The following is a 16625-nucleotide window of genomic DNA, read 5'->3' on the forward strand; positions in this document are numbered from 1 at the left end:
GCGCGCATGCGGTGGGAGAATTAGAAAGGTCTAAGGAGTGCGCGCGAGCGGGAATGGTGAAAGGTGGAATGGGGTTGGTTGCGAGTCTGTGCAGCTCGCAGCCCTGGAGATCCATGGGTAGGTTCGCGCTAAGGTCCGTCAGTCGTCATCTTCGAGGACGCGCTTGCCTCCTCGGCAACGGGCGCCCGCCATTCACGACTTCCTGCACCATCTCCACAATGTCGAATGCCCAGAACGGAACAGGCGCTGGCCCGCAGTCACAGGCCGAACTCGCCCAGGTAAGTTGGCGGAAGTCCCTCTGTTCTGAGTGTTAACAGCTCTGGTAGGCGTTCAAGGACCTGCAGCGAGGCGAACAGACTGCCGCCGCCTTGGAGAACCACCTCGATTCGATCGAAAAGCAGATCGAGGCGCTTTTGGCCCAGGCTGAGAAGGCGGAGCAGGAACTGAAAAATACTCCGGAAGAGGACGAGAAGCCTTCCAGCGAAGAAAAGGGCTCTTCATAATGTCTACCCAGAATGCGCCTGCTATAAGATGTATGCGACATACGCTCGGATATACTTTCTAGAGAGATGAGAAAGACGCCACATAACATACGCGCATCACGAACGACGGACACGAGTTTGACGAGCATTTCGGTCGTGGTTGGCGAGGCAGGACATAAGCATTTATCATGCGCTATTAGCAGAGGAGACAGTTCCAATGATGGATTGATGGAGGACGATCTGCGCTTCCAAATATCCTAAACACTTGTCTATAAGCCACCAACAGTCGAAGGCTTCACTTCGGAACCCTGCGTCCTGAAGACCTCGTCCAAATGGAATACACCATTGCTGTCCTTCTCAACCACGCCTACCTCGGTGATGATACCATCAATGAGCTCTGCAGGTGTGACATCGAAGGCTGGGTTCCACACACCGATGCCATTTGCCGCAATGCTGATAGTTTCGACGACACCCAGATCTAGCGTAACACCGTCGTGTCTAGGTCCTTTGACAAGGGTCACTTCCTGTCCGGGGCGTTCTTCGATGACGATGTCGGCCCCCGATTTGGTCTTCAGGTCGATAGTAGTTCTTGGTGCGGCAACGAGGAACTTGACACCGTGATGCTTTGCAAGAATGGCCAATGAATAAGTTCCAATTTTGTTGGCGGTGTCACCGTTCGCAGCCACCCGGTCGGCTCCAACCACGATACCCGCGATGTTCTCGCTCTCACTGCGTAGTCGAAGTAGCGCTGCCGCCATGGAGTCAGTGATGAGAGTTGCCGGTATCTTGTCGTGAACCAATTCGAACGCAGTCAGCCTAGAGCCCTGGTTGTATGGTCGTGTCTCAGAACAGAAAGCGTGCTTCAAAGATCCATTGCCGTACAGTGAGCGGATTACACCAAGCGCTGTGCCATATCCAGCAGTTGCGAGAGACCTGTAGGATTAGCCGCTGGATGTTGTTGATGCAGAATGGTACAAACCCTGTGTTGCAGTGTGTCATCATGCTCACAGGTCCCTTCTTTCCTGCCTCCGTGTTCTTGACTATCCACTCTGCGCCATGCTTGCCGATGCTCTCGTTGTCGCTCACATCATCAACCAGCATCTTCTCCGCAGCAGACACGTACGCGTCTCTCACGGCTTCTCCACTCGCTCCCTCACTTGCAGCAGCTTCCTTGGTAATCTTTCGAAGTTTGCCTGCTGCATCTGCAAGGTTGACGGCAGTTGGTCGGCTGGTTACAAGGTAGTCCAGCTTTTCTGTAATGAAGATCTCGACCTCCTCAGCTACCGATGAGAGCTTCATGTTGGTGAGTTCGACTGCGAGGGCGAGGGCAGCGACTATGGCGATGGCTGGTGCACCTCGCGTCCGCATCTCTTTGATGGCGTGCCATGCATCAGTGCTGGAGTAGATGTGGTCATATTCTTCAGCATGCGGTAGTTTCAACTGGTCCAGAATCTCGAGCTGGCCGCGTGAGTATTTAATCGCCTGGAGTACCATTTTGAAGTTTTCGTAGAATGGTGTGTCACTTGAATGCGTGGCAGAAAATTTCTGGATGGTGAGCGTTGGGTGTCAACAGCCCCATCGCGGGCCCTGACGCTAACACGTGGGAGCCGCTCAACCCAGGCATGCGTGCGGCCTCATCTAGGTTACACGACATACCCGCACAAAACATACACGGTCCACCGCCTGGCATTGATGCATCGCTGCTACTCCACGATCAGTAACTCTCGACGCTTCGGCATGACGGCACGCGATGACGAAATTTAGCCACGTGTGGCTCGGTGCCAAGGCTAGCTCCAGCCACCAAGCAACGCACCTGCCGGTATAGGCCACGGCCTCGCTGTTCTAGCCGGACCAACATGAGCTGGCCGGTATTGATAATCCACATGCATCGAGTAACAATCGCAAAGGTCTGTATTAAAGGGGGCGGACATGCATCTTGCAACTGAGCCTTCCATTTTCACAGAAAGTACCGCATTGCAGCCCTACGAGAGCCGCAAAAGAAGGGTCCGTCAGCTGCAAGGAACCGGCAGTGAATTGACCGCGGTTGTCCCATGACGACGCCAACACTCGGACTTCACGCATATACCCTACGGCCCTGCGCGCTCAATTGCTCCTCCGCACCTCCGCTCCCGCTCACCCTCTAGATATCCCTAGTTGTTCGTCGCATAAGAACTGTGTTGTCCAACCAAGACGTTTTCGGTAACCACGCCCGTCTCTAGTTCTTCCCGATAGGCGGAGAAAAAGACCCACATCCTCACTATTTATCTTCCCCAACACCACACGCAGAGCAAGCCACCCAGCCAGAGAACATTACTGTGCACATGCGCAGACCAGCCAATCGCTGCATCCTACCGCGCCTTACCTCGCCGTGCCTTACTGGACCCTCGTAGTTTGGGCCCGATATCGATTGGAAGGTCAGACGAGAGAAATCGCCACGCCTCGAACAACCCCGCGCACCTTTGCGCCAGTTATATAACGATGCCCCTCATGCCGCGCTCCAACTCGAGCGTTGGGGTAAGCACCGCAATTATGGCCTCCCAGGAAGAGCCCATACAGCCCTCGTACCGAGGCTACGGCACAATGGCTTCCCAGCGACCTGCGCAACGCCAAAGACGACACTCATGGCACACTCGCCCCTGCATGCAGGAAGCAGAGAACTTCCAGGTCTTGGTAAGTTGTACAGGGCATATGCGCTCGACAGTTTGCTAACATAGCGACAGCTTCGTAACTTTCTCGTCGAACTCAACTGCCGCATGGACTTTCTGGAAGACTATGGCCACCTCAAATACGATGCCGGAGTCGAATACGCATACAACACACTGCTCGCCGTCCGCGAATCCTGCTCGAAGATGTCCGATGGCGCAATCGAGGCCGGGCGGCGGCAGGCTTCTGTCTTCGTCGAGACCTTGGAGGGACGATACAAAGATGCAATGGAACGGAAGGAGACATTCGGGGAGAAAGTCCTGGAAGGAATAGTGCTCATGGACAACTACCTGACCGAGTTTGAGACGCGCGCATATGCTATAAGAGACGGATCCATCGGCTCCTATGCGCAAGAAGTCTATGAAGAAGGTCGGAGAAAGATGGACGAGGGAATTGAGATCGCAAAGGGAGTGGTAGACGGCGGTCTCGACAAGGCACGACGCGCGCGTGAAACGATTGAACTCCGAGTCGAGCACGCTGTGCAACAAGCCCTAGAGCGAGCAAAGGCACACGGCCTGATACGCTACGACGACCTGCCCGAGCCATGGCGAGTCAACCCACACATCCTCAAAGGCTACCGCTTCCAAGAAGGAAAGTGGGCTTGCGTCCGATCCATCTTCGGCCTGCACAACGAGCTGATTAATATCTGGACACACCTTCTCGGATTCATCATGGTGCTCGCCATTGCCTTTTACTTCTATCCTTCGAGCACCAACTTCAGCATGTCGACCAAAGCCGATATCTTCATAGCAGCAGTCTTCTTCTTTGCGGCATGCAAGTGTCTGGCCTGCTCGACCATCTGGCACACCATGAACAGCATCTCGCACCAAACACTGCTCGAGCGCTTCGCCTGCGTAGACTACACGGGCATTTCCCTTCTCGTCGCCGCATCCATCATGACGACCGAATACGCCGCCTTCTACTGCGAGCCCGTCTCGCGCTGGTCCTACATGTGCATAACAGCACTGCTCGGCATCGGCGGCGTCATCCTACCCTGGCACCCAACCTTCAACCGAGCCGACATGGCCTGGTTCCGCGTTCTATTCTACTGTTCCCTCGCCCTGACTGGCTTCTTGCCTTTTGGCCAGCTCGCCTACACCCGGGGCCTGGAGTGGGCGCAGTACTTTTACGCGCCCATCACTAAGAGTCTACTTGTATACGTTACCGGTGCGTTACTGTACGCGAGCAAGACACCTGAGCGCTTCTTCCCCGGTCTGTTCGATTACGTGGGCTGCTCGCACAACATCTGGCATGTTGCTGTGCTGGGAGGTATCATCTTCCATTACATGGCTATGCAGACTATGTTTACGCAGGCTCTTACGAGGGCTCAGACTAGCTGCTCTGTGTACTAGGAGCATCTTCTCATGACGCCTTTCTCCATACCTCTTACTTATCCTTTCTCTTCTTCCCCTTCTTCTTGTGGAGCGTTCGGCATTGTGGAGCGAGTTGGTTGTTTGCATTGGGTAGGCGTCTGACCTATAGATGTTGAGATGGTGGGTAGATGAGAAGGGTCCGGTCGGCGGATGCCATGCGGGACGCTGTATCTGAACTCATATAGACTGTCGATAATTACTACATCATGAATCCCTGAACATTCATCCCAAATTCCGCCTGACAATGTGCACCTTTTGTACGAGCCATTCATTTCTGCACCTGTAACCTTTGAATCAAACACAACACGCCGGGTCTAATGTATGCCTTTCGTCATTATGACTCCCAAATGCTTCTCTAGATAAAACTACCTACCTAACAATCCCTAAACGCCATTCGCTATGCAGACAACCCATTTTGGCCCTACGCGCATCCCCATCTAATGACTATCCGGCACATCCGGCAACCTCTCAATAACATACTTCCCCTTCGCCACACTCACAATCGGCACACCAGGAATCTTCCTAATCCTCCTCTTGAGATCCCGATCATTCGTCGCAACAAGGTAAATCCTATGCTTCTGCACGCGATCCACAATACAGTCGTCCGCATACGTGCCCTTGTGCTCGCACTTGAGCCGCTGCCAGCGCTCGTCGCGCGCTATGCGCAGCGCGATGCGGTATTTTGGACCGAGTTTCTCGAGCTCCGCCATTACGCAGGTGGTTATTATGGGTGTGGCTTTGGCGTATAAGAGGTCCATGAGCGCTTTGTCGAGCTCCAGCTTGGCGTGCACAGTGTGCGAGAGGAAGTTTGTGTCTACGAGGACGGAGTAGGGGGGGCCGAGGGCGGTGTTGGCTTGGAAGAAGAGGGCGGAGGAGACTTGGGGGCTGGATGGGGTGTTAGTTGGAGAGAGGATGGTGGGGCTGGGCGGTGCGCATTGGCGATTGTGTCTGGAGCTTACATTTCTCGCTTTGCCTTGTTTTCTTCCTCTTTCTTCTTTGCTTCTAGCTCGCCGGCCATTTGGTTCTTCTTACTGGAGCAGTGTCAGTATTGCTGTCGCGAATGGTATTGGGGAACGTGGTCGCATACAGTCGTGCATCTCGTTGGCCTGGGTACATTAGCGGGAGCTCATCCAGAACATATGCTGACCATACCGACTATCCTCTTGGTTTGCGCAAACTTGCGCGTCTTCTTCTGGACTCCCATAGTTGCTGAGTGCTGGACCCGTCCGTTCGCGCGCAGACTTAGTCGATGTGTGAAGGCCTTTTGTAGATTTCTGCGCGGCAGGCGATATGGGTCAGACGTCGCGATAGCTTGCGCAGGGTCGGGATTGGGCGTGTCGTGGTGGTGAATGTTCGCATACCACTTTTGCTATCGATAACGCGGGCAACTTTTTGATGCCAAGACATTCAAAGTCGTCGGAGCCCATGAGGGCCAAAGCACCGATTGGAGGAACGACGGCTGCGCTAAGCCCTAAACACGAGGGTCACGCAGGTCCCAGAATAGCAGCAGCGTTCCTGGTAGGAGGATCTGTCAACGCTGGCCCTGCATACTGGCCGTGTTTTTCCTGCATCCCTGAGCCAGCAACGAGGTGCAGACGTCAACAATCGGCTGCTCTGAAGAGGCCTGACACGCGGACGACTCGATCACCGCGAAGAAAGCACCAGTTTCCATTACTACACTTTTCGATTTTCGATAAATCCCCATCGCTAGTCTGCGGCCGCCCACACATCACGCGAACGGGGCGCTCAGACTGCGCGTATTTGCCCAGCGGGTCCTCGACTCCGCCCCTTGTTACCCTGACCCCGTATCCGTCTTGCACTCCACCATCAGCATTTCCTCTCGTTCCCCGTCACTCGTTTCGGCGCTTCTCTGTCCTATCGATATCCCCAGCGACTGCATCCCCTCGTCGTTTCACTGCTTTTCTTTCACCAAACGATTCCTGAAACACGTCTGTTGGAGTACACGAGCCTTGAACGCTGGGTCTTCCGAGCCCTTTCGAAGACTGCCCAACGGCAACCCTACCTCCGCACACACCTATACACCACAACCACGATGCGGCCTTCTGTCGGCTTCGTGGGGCTGCTGCTCGTAGTCGCACCCACAGTCCTCGCCCAGATCGAGAACGCACCCGACCTCAACACCGTCGCGCCAGGAGGCGACGCGGCGACGAACACAGCCGAGACCTCCGCCGCCGAGACAACACAAGCAGCGACAACGAACGCTGACGAGACTGCTGCCCCATCACAAGCCGCCACCACGGAAACCACCGAGGCGGCAACCACTGCAGATGCGCCCACCAGCGCGGCCGCCCAGACAGGGTCTACGAGTGTCTTCAACCTCGTAGGCGCACCAACACTGGCTGGTGTCGGTATCCCAGATATCAAGGTTCCCGACACAGCCGGTGCTGCCTTTATGCAAAAATCCGATCTCCCAGACGGAACCGTCTTCATATGTGTAGGTGCTATCCTCGCCTTCTTCGGTGCGGCAGTGCTGGCGTGGCGCGGTCTCGTTGCGTGGTCGTTGCATCGCTCCGTGAAGCGGGCGGCCATGGCCCAAAACCTGGCTGATATCAAGGCCATGTCAGCAGTGCCTGGCAAGAAGCGGGGGATGTACAATGTAGTAGGAGCAAGCTCGACCATGTCCCTGGATCACCTGAACGCCGCCCCCATTGGCAAGTCAAACAAGGCCTTCAAGGGCGCGGCTGCCAACACAGCACAGCAATCGCAATCGTCTCTCTTCTTCTCCCCAACTGCAGGTGGCGCCGCCGGTATGCGAGATTCAGTCCACGTAGCAGGCAACCGATCCTCCACCTACCTGCCCGCGGGATACTACGCCTCTGGCAACGCAGCACCCGCCGCCGGATCACCACAAATGCACATTGGCAGCCAGAACCCCAACAATCTTTCTGCCCTCTCCCTCTCCACACCCGGAAACCGTTTCAGCGCGAGGTCCGGCATGTCGCCACCAGAATCGCCATCACTCCCTCCATCGCGAGGAGGCTACGCCCGCGCACCACCATCACGAGACGGCCTCTCCAACTACAACCGCAACAGCGTGGCAACCCTCGGCCACCAACCCGGCACCACAAGAAGCCCCGTCTACGGCCAGGACAACAACACCGTCAGCCAATTATCGCTCAATGTACCGGGTGGCACGACTGTGCCTGGTGGCCGCACGCCGAGCGGATACCTAGACGACCTCTTTGAAAACCACGGCAACGGATCCAGAGAACGATTCTAGTTGGATCTCGAACAGCAGCCCGCAAAGCAGCGTGTCGTGAGCGCAGGAACTTGTTCGCTGAAAAAGGGTTCATCGGCCGTGTATCGGTTCGCGTATGCGTCGCACGTGGTGGCTCGTGCTAGAGCCGTGTCTGCGAGCACTCTATCCATAATAGAAGATTACTACCGGGTATGAGTTGTACGAGACAAGAAAGGCAAGAACGCGTTATTGAGGTTGTTGTCGAAAGTCAGAGAAAGAGAGAGAGAGAAGGAAGAAGCCAGAAAAGAGCGGTCTTGTCTTGTTGAACATCTCTTTGCTCATGCATGCCCATTTTCGCGCGTGCACGTTTTTTTTCCGTTTTCTTGCTTTTGGGATTCACGGCCGCAAGCTTGTGATACCAACATTATGCCGGTTTTGGCTTTTCTTTTTCTTGTTCGTTCTCTGCATTTGACTGTGGTACTGTCGGCGGATTTCTTCGCCGAGTCTACCCCATCTGCGGTCTTTTACTACTATCTCTTTTTTATTATCATGGCTTCTCTTATTATGAATGTAGGGTTGTGAAGCTCCTCCGTTGTTACTGGAGTTAGACAGGCGTTCAAGGAATCTGCGAAGGGGAGCATGCATCAGTCTCTAGCCGTTTAGCCATGGCATGGCCATCGCGTTTTGAGCGAAGAGAGAGTGGTCTCTACTATTGTAGATGTAGATTTTGCATATTAGACCCTATAATGAAGTACTATTAAGCAAGAAAACGGTCGACGTGCTGGGTCAGTGTGGTGACAGTGGTGAGGAAGGAAGGAAGGAAGGAGCGTGTGAATGTGTGATTCGGTACAGCCGGTACTAGGTAGCGCTGGCGCTGGGGCTATCGTGCGGAGTTTGTGGAGTACAACATGCGATATGACGTCCCGGTGTGTACATCGTGTGCTTTGCTAATGCGTATTCGTTTAGCTATGTGGATGCACGGGTAGTACGGGTAGCATCACCTTAGATCACAGATGAGAGACACGACAAGCAAAGGGCTTTGACAGTATTGAAAGCCAGGTTTAATGCGAAGCGCACCTTATGGTTCATCTATATCTTACACAAATGCATAGTCCAGTACCCTTTTTGTCTATCTATCACCAAACATCGATGCTAAATTTTGCAACGCGACAGCACGTTGTAGTGTTTGTGTACATATGGCTACCTTGCCTTCTTGGCCATGGCCTTGCGTTTCCTCGCCTCGCCGTTGAGGTTGGGCGCGGTGGCGTTCTGGATGGCGGCCTCTTCTTCAGTCAGGTTGGATGTCTCGACCAGTGGCTTGTCAAGCAATTCCTTCTTGCCGAGGATGCGGCCGGCGGTTTGGTTGTAGGCGAACATGGGGAGCTTGAATAGGAGGGTGTCGTAGATGGTGGGCTGGGGCTCCTCATCGGGCTGGATGCTGTTAGTGAATGCACCGTGTTGGAGAATTGTATATACGTACGTCGACAAGGTATTCGCCCTTCATGCCATCCTCGTTCTCGACTTCCAAAAAGACATTGCCGACGGAATCAACGACCAAAATTTTGCCGTTCTCAGAGACGATGCGCTTCTTAGCTCCCTGTGGACCGGAGATGACCTCTGCCTCGACCGGGGTGCTGATGCCGTCGTCGCGCGCCTTCTTGGCAGCTTGCGCCTTCTTGGGTTTCTTCGCATCCTTCTCCATGGCGCGTCGCTCGCGACGGTTGCGTGGGCCAACCTCCTCAGGGGTATCTTCGGGGGTTTCGTTCTCGAACTGCTGGGCGTTCACGGGGGCGGCGCCAGCGTCAACTCCAGGAATGCCCTGGAGACCACTCTCGTCACCCCAAGCAGTCTTGCGCGCCTGGCGAACGAACCGCTCGGCGTAGTCCCTGCGGCGCTTCCATCCCATGACCAGGGCGAAGTAGTGGAAGCCTCCACCGAGAACGACGAGTAGACCGAAGATGACGGAGCCGAGGCCAGGGCGGAAGCGTTCGTAGTAGTAGCCAGAGCCCCTCCATGCTGGGAAGCCGTTCCTCAGGAAGTGATCGTAGCGCTCGCGCTCAGGGCCCTTGAGTAGCTTTCCCACGACCGAGAGACGCTGGTAGGCGGCGGTGACCTTCTTCAGGTGCGCGTCGGTCTCCTTCTTGGACGGCTTCTTTCCCGCTGGGTTGGTCTTCGCATATTCGGTAACAAAGTTCTTGCGGGCCTTGTCCGGGTGGAGTTCGCGCGACTTCTTGCGGAGGGCCTTGGTCAATTGGTCTTGGGACGCGCTGGGCTTGACGCCGAGGAGATCGTAGAAGGTGATGTTGGCGCCGTCTGCTTTGGCGACCTCGTCACGGATGCGGAAGATTTCGTGGTCTGCAGTGCGCTGTCAGCAAGTAGCTCGCAGTGGCAGCTGGAGCTGGGGAATGCATGTGGGGAAGGCGCATATGTGGCCGCAAGCATGCACTTGAAGACGATATGCAATTGGAATACGCACCCTCTTTGGTCCAGGCAGCGGCGAATGCTGCAAAGAGGCACAAGACCAATGCGAGCAACGCGTGAGATCTCATGGCTGGGGTGGATGAAGTTTGGCTGGTCTGCGAGCAAGTGATAGGGAGGCTGCAGGCTTGTGCCGCCAGATGTCCAGTAGTGCCGCGAGCCCGCTCGAGTGACGGAACGTGGCCCAATTAGTCTGACCGCTGTCGACGGGACACAGGTGTAGCAGGCCTGCGCGATAAAGAGGCTCTCTACACAGTGCAGTCGCTCTCCTCTTTCACTCCAAGTCTCTGCAATTGAATCAAAAAATGTGGCCTCTTCACGACTTGCATGTGAGACGCGGCTGAGCGTGTGGCTGTGTCGGTGGGCAGGCGCGACCCTGAACTACGGGATTCGCGGCAGGGGCCAACAAAAGTTCCCATACGGTCAGCGACACGCAACCTCCTCAACAACTCGACTTGCACTCCATCTACACTCACTTCAGCCGCGTCAGCGTCAGCGCATTCACTCTTTCGCGACTCTTTCCCATCCACGTAAGGCAGCCATCTACTACATACAATTCCACCTCCTTCCCCTCTAGAGGACACATCTCCAGCCTTCCCTCGATCTCCACCACTATCAGCAGCTGAACTGACCATGACTTCCCCTAAAGATCTCGAAGAACAACAACAGACCCTCATTACCCCCGACCAGCGCCAACAAACACCACCACCCGAAATCACGACCCACACACCTTCCGTCATGTCTCGCTTCAGCATCCCCATCGATGCCCTGACATCCCGGATGAACTTGGGCGGACGCTTCGACAGCATCCGCTCCACTTCAGTCTCGTCGCGATTCGCCAACCTGCGACCCATCTCCGAGTTCTTCGACTTCAAGCGCATCTCCAAGCCCGCCAACTTCAGCGAGGTTCAGAGCAGGGTCAACTACAACTTGGGCTACTTCTCGAGCAACTATGCCGCTGTCTTCGTCATGCTCAGCATCTACAGCCTGCTCACCAACTTGATGCTACTCTTTGTCATCATCCTTGTGGTCGGTGGTATGTTTGGAATCGGCAAGCTAGAGGGCAATGATCTCCAGCTCGGTAGCTGGCGCGCGAGCACCTCGCAGCTGTACACTACGCTCTTCGTCATTGCGATTCCCCTCGGACTCTGGGCCTCGCCCTTTTCCACTGTTCTCTGGCTCATCGGCGCAACTGGCGTCACCGTCGTGGGCCACGCTGCATTTTTGGACAAGCCCATCGAGTCAGCTTTTTCCGAGGAGGCGGTCTAGGTGGTCGGCCGCGAACTCCTCCTTACACTATGCCCCGCTGGGGAAGACCACCAGGGGGCTCGTCGGGTGTGGGGAGATACTACGAGGGGGGGCAGAACGACGTGCATAGGTTTCAAGAATTGGATAGCGACGATGAGAAGGGTGGCGTTGTATTAGATCAGGCGTTTCAGCCGGTTTTGAACGGCAAGAGCATCAATTCGGATGAGCTTTACTTTAATGATATGGATATTAGTGCCTGGGAGGGCAGGGCAGCAGCTTTGGGTGAGGCAACATACCAGGATCGTGGTCATCAACAGGATTATGATGAGTATCTCGGCGACGACTTCGATACCGCTGAATACGAGGAAATACTATTCCGCCGCGTACTCGATAAGATTCGGATAGCAAGAGCAGCGGGTAATCCAAACGTATCACTTAGTCCAGAAGAGTTACGCGCGTATGATTCACGACTTCGCGGACCAAGGACAACAGCAGTTCGCCCTGAAATCCACTCTCGGCCGAACAGTGCTTCCTACCCCAACGACCCCACAAGTGTGGTTAGAGACGATGCGACTAGCAAGCACGGCAGTTCCTCCAGATCGAAGAAAGATCAGAAGCGAAGTTCAATCTTTGGATCAAAGTCGAAGGAGAAGCCCAGCAGTCGCAAACGTACATCTACCGTATCAACCACAGATAGCCGTGCACCGCCACCCGGCTTCGTCATACCTGGCCCCGACGGACAGTCTGTGTATGCGCCCATCAATCCTTACCAGGGTAGCCTGGAACGGGAACGGGAATCTCCACGTCCAGCGTCCCGTTCCGCGTCTGATGCTAGTCACTACGTCCCTTCGCCATCGCACGCCAGCTTTTCTCGAGAAATGCTCGGCGCGTTTCCAGAATCTGTGGTTGATTATCGCCCCGCCACACCTCCACGGCAAGGTCGTATATCCTCTCGACAGGCTGCATACGAGGCTGATCTGCCACACGGGTCACGCACAAGATCGTCTTCCATTCAATCCGCTGGGCTTGTACCGTTCCCTGTGGAGCCTTACCAGTATCATAACTTCAGCCCTACGTCCTCTACATCACCGACTTCGCCTCAACCGCAGTATACACGGAGTGTAAGTTCAGCCGTGTCTGAAGCTAGCTACACATCAGTGCCCCGACGTGTCCCTGTCCCTGCTGCTGCATCGGCATCACTTCAGCGAGCGGCACCTGCAGCACGTAGCCATGTCAGCCATGCAGACCCGGCTTTGACTGCGCAAGCATCAAGCTCTGCTACTCCAGCTCAAACTCAAGAAGCTGCTAGAGGAAGTGGCCATGGAGTTGAGAGGCGGCGAAAGAGCGGTAAAAGTAGGAAGAAAGGTTGAAGCGTCTCGATGTAGTTGTACATGGCACAAATCCCCCGCTCTCCAATCTGACACTTCTGATCCAATTGATTCTTGCTTTCGTAGACATTGCATACAAGATAGTGGCCTCGAAGACGGCCACGTATGTAGTGGGCCCTTGATATTCCTGTTGTACTGATAAATATATGTATTGCTTGCTCCACTGAGGTGTGTTGTTCGATAACAGTCATTCGATCTGACTCTTAATCAGTCAAACGTGTCTCGAACTGGGCAAGGAGCGCATGCAGGAACGGGTCTGTCCCCTCAATCCAGCCCTTAGCACGATTTGTTGAATGCCATATTGCGTGTGCTGCATCTGCATCTTGCAGCTGCATCTGGGTCTCGAACACTTGCAACGGTTTTCTAGACACTTATGCGACAAGGGTACGCGCACAACGGCCGTTGCATAACGGCTGTTTCGATCGCGATCACGTCAAAAGTCCCGGGTAGCCATCAAACAAAAATCAATTCTCGAGTAGGAAGTTTTGATGCCCATTGTGTTGCACTGCCTACTCGCGTAGAGACGAATTAATCTCCGCGATTTTCATGGTTCACGCACATCATCGCACATGTGCACAAGTGGGATCTGAGACGGCATAAATCGGAGGTGGCGGTACCTGCAGGGCTACGTCCGGCACGCCCAACCACCAAAAAGCGGTCAGTTAGTCTGCGACGATCATTCCTCTGCTTGCTCCACAAGTTCGCGCACATCTTTAAGCTGGCCAAAGTTCCTTCCCTCATCAGCATTCCCCAACCGTGCCATCTTTTGTGGTCTTTTTCTACCCGTCGACGTGTTCCTTACTAGTCCTTGACTCATTTTACCCACGTTTTCCCGTCGGAGTCGTCGTTGCGCACGGTGGCCTGTGTTGTCATAGTGTGAGGAGTTGGGTTGCTGTAGCCTCGAATTAGTTGGCTAGTAGGGCACCGCGCATCAGGCCAAGGCAGGGTCAAGGAAGCAGGGAAAACCTGAGCTGAAGTGAGGCAAAAGAGGAGGCGATTGAAGCCCAAGAGACCCACATCCCTTCACCGGTTGTGTGTTTGCGACAGCTCTCTTCTAGTCCACTGGATACTGTTGCGCTGGCTTCAAGACTCACAGTCATAGAGTCGTTGTTGTCGCTAAACCTCATCACCGCGCATATCAAGAGTATCTTGCGCCGAATGCGCTGGGCGGATCAATACACTTTACACCACCGCATCCCGGCTTCTGTTGCTCGCGCGCATTCATCCCGCCGCTCATCAACATCAAGCCTCGGAGTACCAACAACACCCCTTTCAGCCTCCATACACCCTAAACCAACACTACTCCTCCCCTCCTCCACCAACACCCACACCCCACGCCCCACCACAATGGGCTACGGCAGCAGCTCCTGGAACCCCTTCTCAACAGGGGGCTCACCCTCGCGACGCTCCTCATCCGGATACCGCCCTGGCTACGCCTCGTCGTCGTACTCGGCGTCCTCGCGCCACCACAGCTCCACGTCGCGCTACAAGCGCTCACCCCGCGACTCGTACATGCAACACCTGTACAAGAAACTGCAACACTTCCTCCGCGAAATCTGGCGCTACGCCCAACGCCACCCCTACAAAGTCTTCTTCATGGTCATCATGCCCCTCGTCTCCGGCGGCGTCTTGCACAAACTCGCCCGTCAGTTCGGCGTCAATCTACCTGAGATGGGGGGACCGGGTGCGAGAGGCGGGTACGCTGGCTCAGGGCACACCAACACCAACTACAACACCAGGGGCGCCAGCAGCAGCGGCGGCTACTACGGCAGCCAGGGCTACGGCTACGAGAACACCCGGAGCGCCCCGAGTAACGGCGGCGGAGGCATGATGGCCGGTCTCGGCAACATCGACATGCAGAGCGTCTCTTCTGGCATCGGCGGCCTGGCTAGTCTGGCGAGTATGGCAAGCAAGTTCATGTAAAGAGATGAAGAGGAGCTGACTCGAGCTTCCTCTTCTAGGAACGGTCGAGAACGTCCTTACTATTACGAGGGTGGTTGGGAATCTGACAAGAGGGGGAAGTGATTGGTGACATGAGGAGCAGAGGAGTGATCCTCTGCAACAACAGGCTTTGCCGCAGATTATGAGTGAGGAGATGGCGAGGAAGTGGGAGTATTGGAAAGGGCTGTGATGGTGGGGAAAAAGGCGGTACTTTTTGTTTTTGCCTTTGGGCTTTTTCTTATTGCACGACGTTACGACGGCGCGATGTGGGGAGACGTTTGACGACGTTTTCTCCTGTTCTTTTCCGTTCTGGCTTGTTTAGCTTTCTTGTTTTTTCTTTTCGTTAGAGATATCCCTCCTTTGCGTAGGCTTGGACCTGCCTGGCGTTCAGATGCAAATCAAAACTTGCTCTTCTTATACCTCACTACACATCATGCGTGCACCTAACTCATACCATTACGTGTTAAGTCAGTGTAGTAGATTATGTCAATCTAAGCCAATCGTGAAAGAGCACCCAAAACAACTCCAAGGATATCGTCATTCATACACCCCATCCCCCTCCCTCCCTCCTCCCCATCCCCGCTCACCCAGAAACCACATTAGCAAAAACCTTCGCCGCCAACCCACTCAACAACCTCGCCTTATCCGCCTGCGGCATCTCCTGAAACACCGCATAAACACTCTTCCCCTTCGTATCCCTCACAGCCCCGAGTCTATTCCCCGCGACCGCCCCCGCAACCATCCCCGGGAAGTTGGCCACAATAAACCCCATAGCCCCTCCACTCAACCCGCCGACTATACTCCAAAACTTTGACGTCGGATGCGCGTCCTGATCCGCCATCCCCTCTTCCCTAAGCATCTCCTCGAAGATACCACCGAATTGCTCTTCAGAGAACCGGTTGTGGGATTCCTCGGTGTTGCCGGCGGGCGCGCTGCCGAAACCAAAGGCGGACCAGGGGAAGCCTTGGGCGAAGCCGCCGCCTGTGCCTGTGCCTGCGCCCGCACCCGCGTTTCCTGGGATGTCTTCTTCGAAATCAGAGTCGGGTGTTGCGGTACTGCCCGTGAAACTGTTGTAGGTGCGTGCGGCGTCGTAGTCGCGGCGCCGTGTCGCGTCTGATAGAGTGTAGTAGGCGTCGTTGATTTGTTGGAAGCGCTTTGTGCGGCTTGCGCGCTCGGGGGAGTCGGAGGGGACGCGGTCGGGGTGGTGCTTTAGTGCTGCTCTGTGGGGGGAGTGTTAGAGGTTGAGCGGAGAGAAAGGTTTGTGGGTAGGTGAGGTGGTACTTTTTGTAGGCATCGCGGATTTGCTGTTGGGAAGCTTTTGAGTCGACCTCGAGGGTTTTGTCTATGGTGTTGTATGAGCTTTCGGGTAGGAAGTAAAGGTTTGTGTGCGCATACAGTAGTCTGGTTGGGGAGCTGCGTGGTGTTAGTTGGATGTTATCGCTAGGCTGCTGTGTATCTCACCCATGATGTTGGCTGGTTTCGGAGATTGGAATTCGAGCTCGAGAGTATTGTTTAGATTGATTGTTGGGTATGCGATCAAGGCAGTGAGCAAAGTTCAGGTAAGTGAGGATGTAGGTTGTAGGTTGTGGGTACAGTGGTGCGAAGTTCAGGGACAGGTACGCGGGTGGCAGCAATGACGTAGACGCGAGAGGTCTAGCCACATTGGCTTCACGTTTGCACGTGAAAAAGCAAACCTGAAACCATGTACTTGGGAATGCTTGCAGATCGTGCGATATACACGGATGCATCACAGGAATTTAAGCTTTTTGTCTACTTTGTCACAATTCGAGATAAGCAGAAGTATCGGACGAAG

The 16625-nt window shown here is 54.9% G+C and overlaps 10 protein-coding genes across 10 annotated transcripts; 6 read left to right on the forward strand and 4 right to left on the reverse strand.

The window, feature by feature from the left end:
* Positions 1-218: 218 nt before the first annotated feature.
* Positions 219-503, forward strand: J4E86_011289 (uncharacterized protein; the record flags this gene model as incomplete). Its single annotated transcript, XM_051451782.1, has 2 exons — positions 219-278; positions 327-503. The coding sequence occupies 2 exons, from the start codon at positions 219-221 to the stop codon at positions 501-503; spliced, it is 237 nt and encodes a 78-aa protein (XP_051297039.1).
* Positions 504-751: 248 nt separating this feature from the next.
* MRI1 (S-methyl-5-thioribose-1-phosphate isomerase) lies at positions 752-1976 on the reverse strand (the record flags this gene model as incomplete). Its single annotated transcript, XM_051451783.1, has 2 exons — positions 752-1415; positions 1462-1976. The coding sequence occupies 2 exons, from the start codon at positions 1974-1976 to the stop codon at positions 752-754; spliced, it is 1179 nt and encodes a 392-aa protein (XP_051297040.1).
* Positions 1977-3011: 1035 nt separating this feature from the next.
* On the forward strand, positions 3012-4537 carry J4E86_011291 (uncharacterized protein; the record flags this gene model as incomplete). Its single annotated transcript, XM_051451784.1, has 2 exons — positions 3012-3152; positions 3203-4537. 2 exons carry the CDS (start codon positions 3012-3014, stop codon positions 4535-4537), a joined length of 1476 nt encoding a protein of 491 aa, XP_051297041.1.
* Positions 4538-4995: 458 nt separating this feature from the next.
* Positions 4996-5762, reverse strand: J4E86_011292 (uncharacterized protein; the record flags this gene model as incomplete). The annotated part of the gene is made up of 4 exons (XM_051451785.1): positions 4996-5443; positions 5518-5589; positions 5646-5664; positions 5711-5762. 4 exons carry the CDS (start codon positions 5760-5762, stop codon positions 4996-4998), a joined length of 591 nt encoding a protein of 196 aa, XP_051297042.1.
* Positions 5763-6611: 849 nt separating this feature from the next.
* J4E86_011293 (uncharacterized protein) lies at positions 6612-7799 on the forward strand (the record flags this gene model as incomplete). The annotated part of the gene is made up of 1 exon (XM_051451786.1): positions 6612-7799. The coding sequence occupies one exon, from the start codon at positions 6612-6614 to the stop codon at positions 7797-7799; it is 1188 nt and encodes a 395-aa protein (XP_051297043.1).
* Positions 7800-8957: 1158 nt separating this feature from the next.
* On the reverse strand, positions 8958-10306 carry J4E86_011294 (uncharacterized protein; the record flags this gene model as incomplete). Its single annotated transcript, XM_051451787.1, has 3 exons — positions 8958-9188; positions 9238-10112; positions 10234-10306. The coding sequence occupies 3 exons, from the start codon at positions 10304-10306 to the stop codon at positions 8958-8960; spliced, it is 1179 nt and encodes a 392-aa protein (XP_051297044.1).
* Positions 10307-10868: 562 nt separating this feature from the next.
* On the forward strand, positions 10869-11504 carry J4E86_011295 (uncharacterized protein; the record flags this gene model as incomplete). Its single annotated transcript, XM_051451788.1, has 1 exon — positions 10869-11504. The coding sequence occupies one exon, from the start codon at positions 10869-10871 to the stop codon at positions 11502-11504; it is 636 nt and encodes a 211-aa protein (XP_051297045.1).
* Positions 11505-11533: 29 nt separating this feature from the next.
* On the forward strand, positions 11534-12312 carry J4E86_011296 (uncharacterized protein; the record flags this gene model as incomplete). The annotated part of the gene is made up of 2 exons (XM_051451789.1): positions 11534-12231; positions 12294-12312. 2 exons carry the CDS (start codon positions 11534-11536, stop codon positions 12310-12312), a joined length of 717 nt encoding a protein of 238 aa, XP_051297046.1.
* A 1906-nt stretch (positions 12313-14218) lies between these two features.
* On the forward strand, positions 14219-14794 carry J4E86_011297 (uncharacterized protein; the record flags this gene model as incomplete). Its single annotated transcript, XM_051451790.1, has 1 exon — positions 14219-14794. The coding sequence occupies one exon, from the start codon at positions 14219-14221 to the stop codon at positions 14792-14794; it is 576 nt and encodes a 191-aa protein (XP_051297047.1).
* A 659-nt stretch (positions 14795-15453) lies between these two features.
* Positions 15454-16277, reverse strand: J4E86_011298 (uncharacterized protein; the record flags this gene model as incomplete). The annotated part of the gene is made up of 5 exons (XM_051451791.1): positions 15454-15473; positions 15614-16032; positions 16094-16154; positions 16208-16225; positions 16274-16277. The coding sequence occupies 5 exons, from the start codon at positions 16275-16277 to the stop codon at positions 15454-15456; spliced, it is 522 nt and encodes a 173-aa protein (XP_051297048.1).
* Between the last annotated feature and the right edge of the window lie 348 nt (positions 16278-16625).

Source organism: Alternaria arbusti (genome assembly GCF_024043155.1).
Source record: "Alternaria arbusti strain BMP 1465 chromosome Unknown scaffold_32, whole genome shotgun sequence".
Taxonomy (NCBI): domain Eukaryota; kingdom Fungi; phylum Ascomycota; class Dothideomycetes; order Pleosporales; family Pleosporaceae; genus Alternaria; species Alternaria arbusti.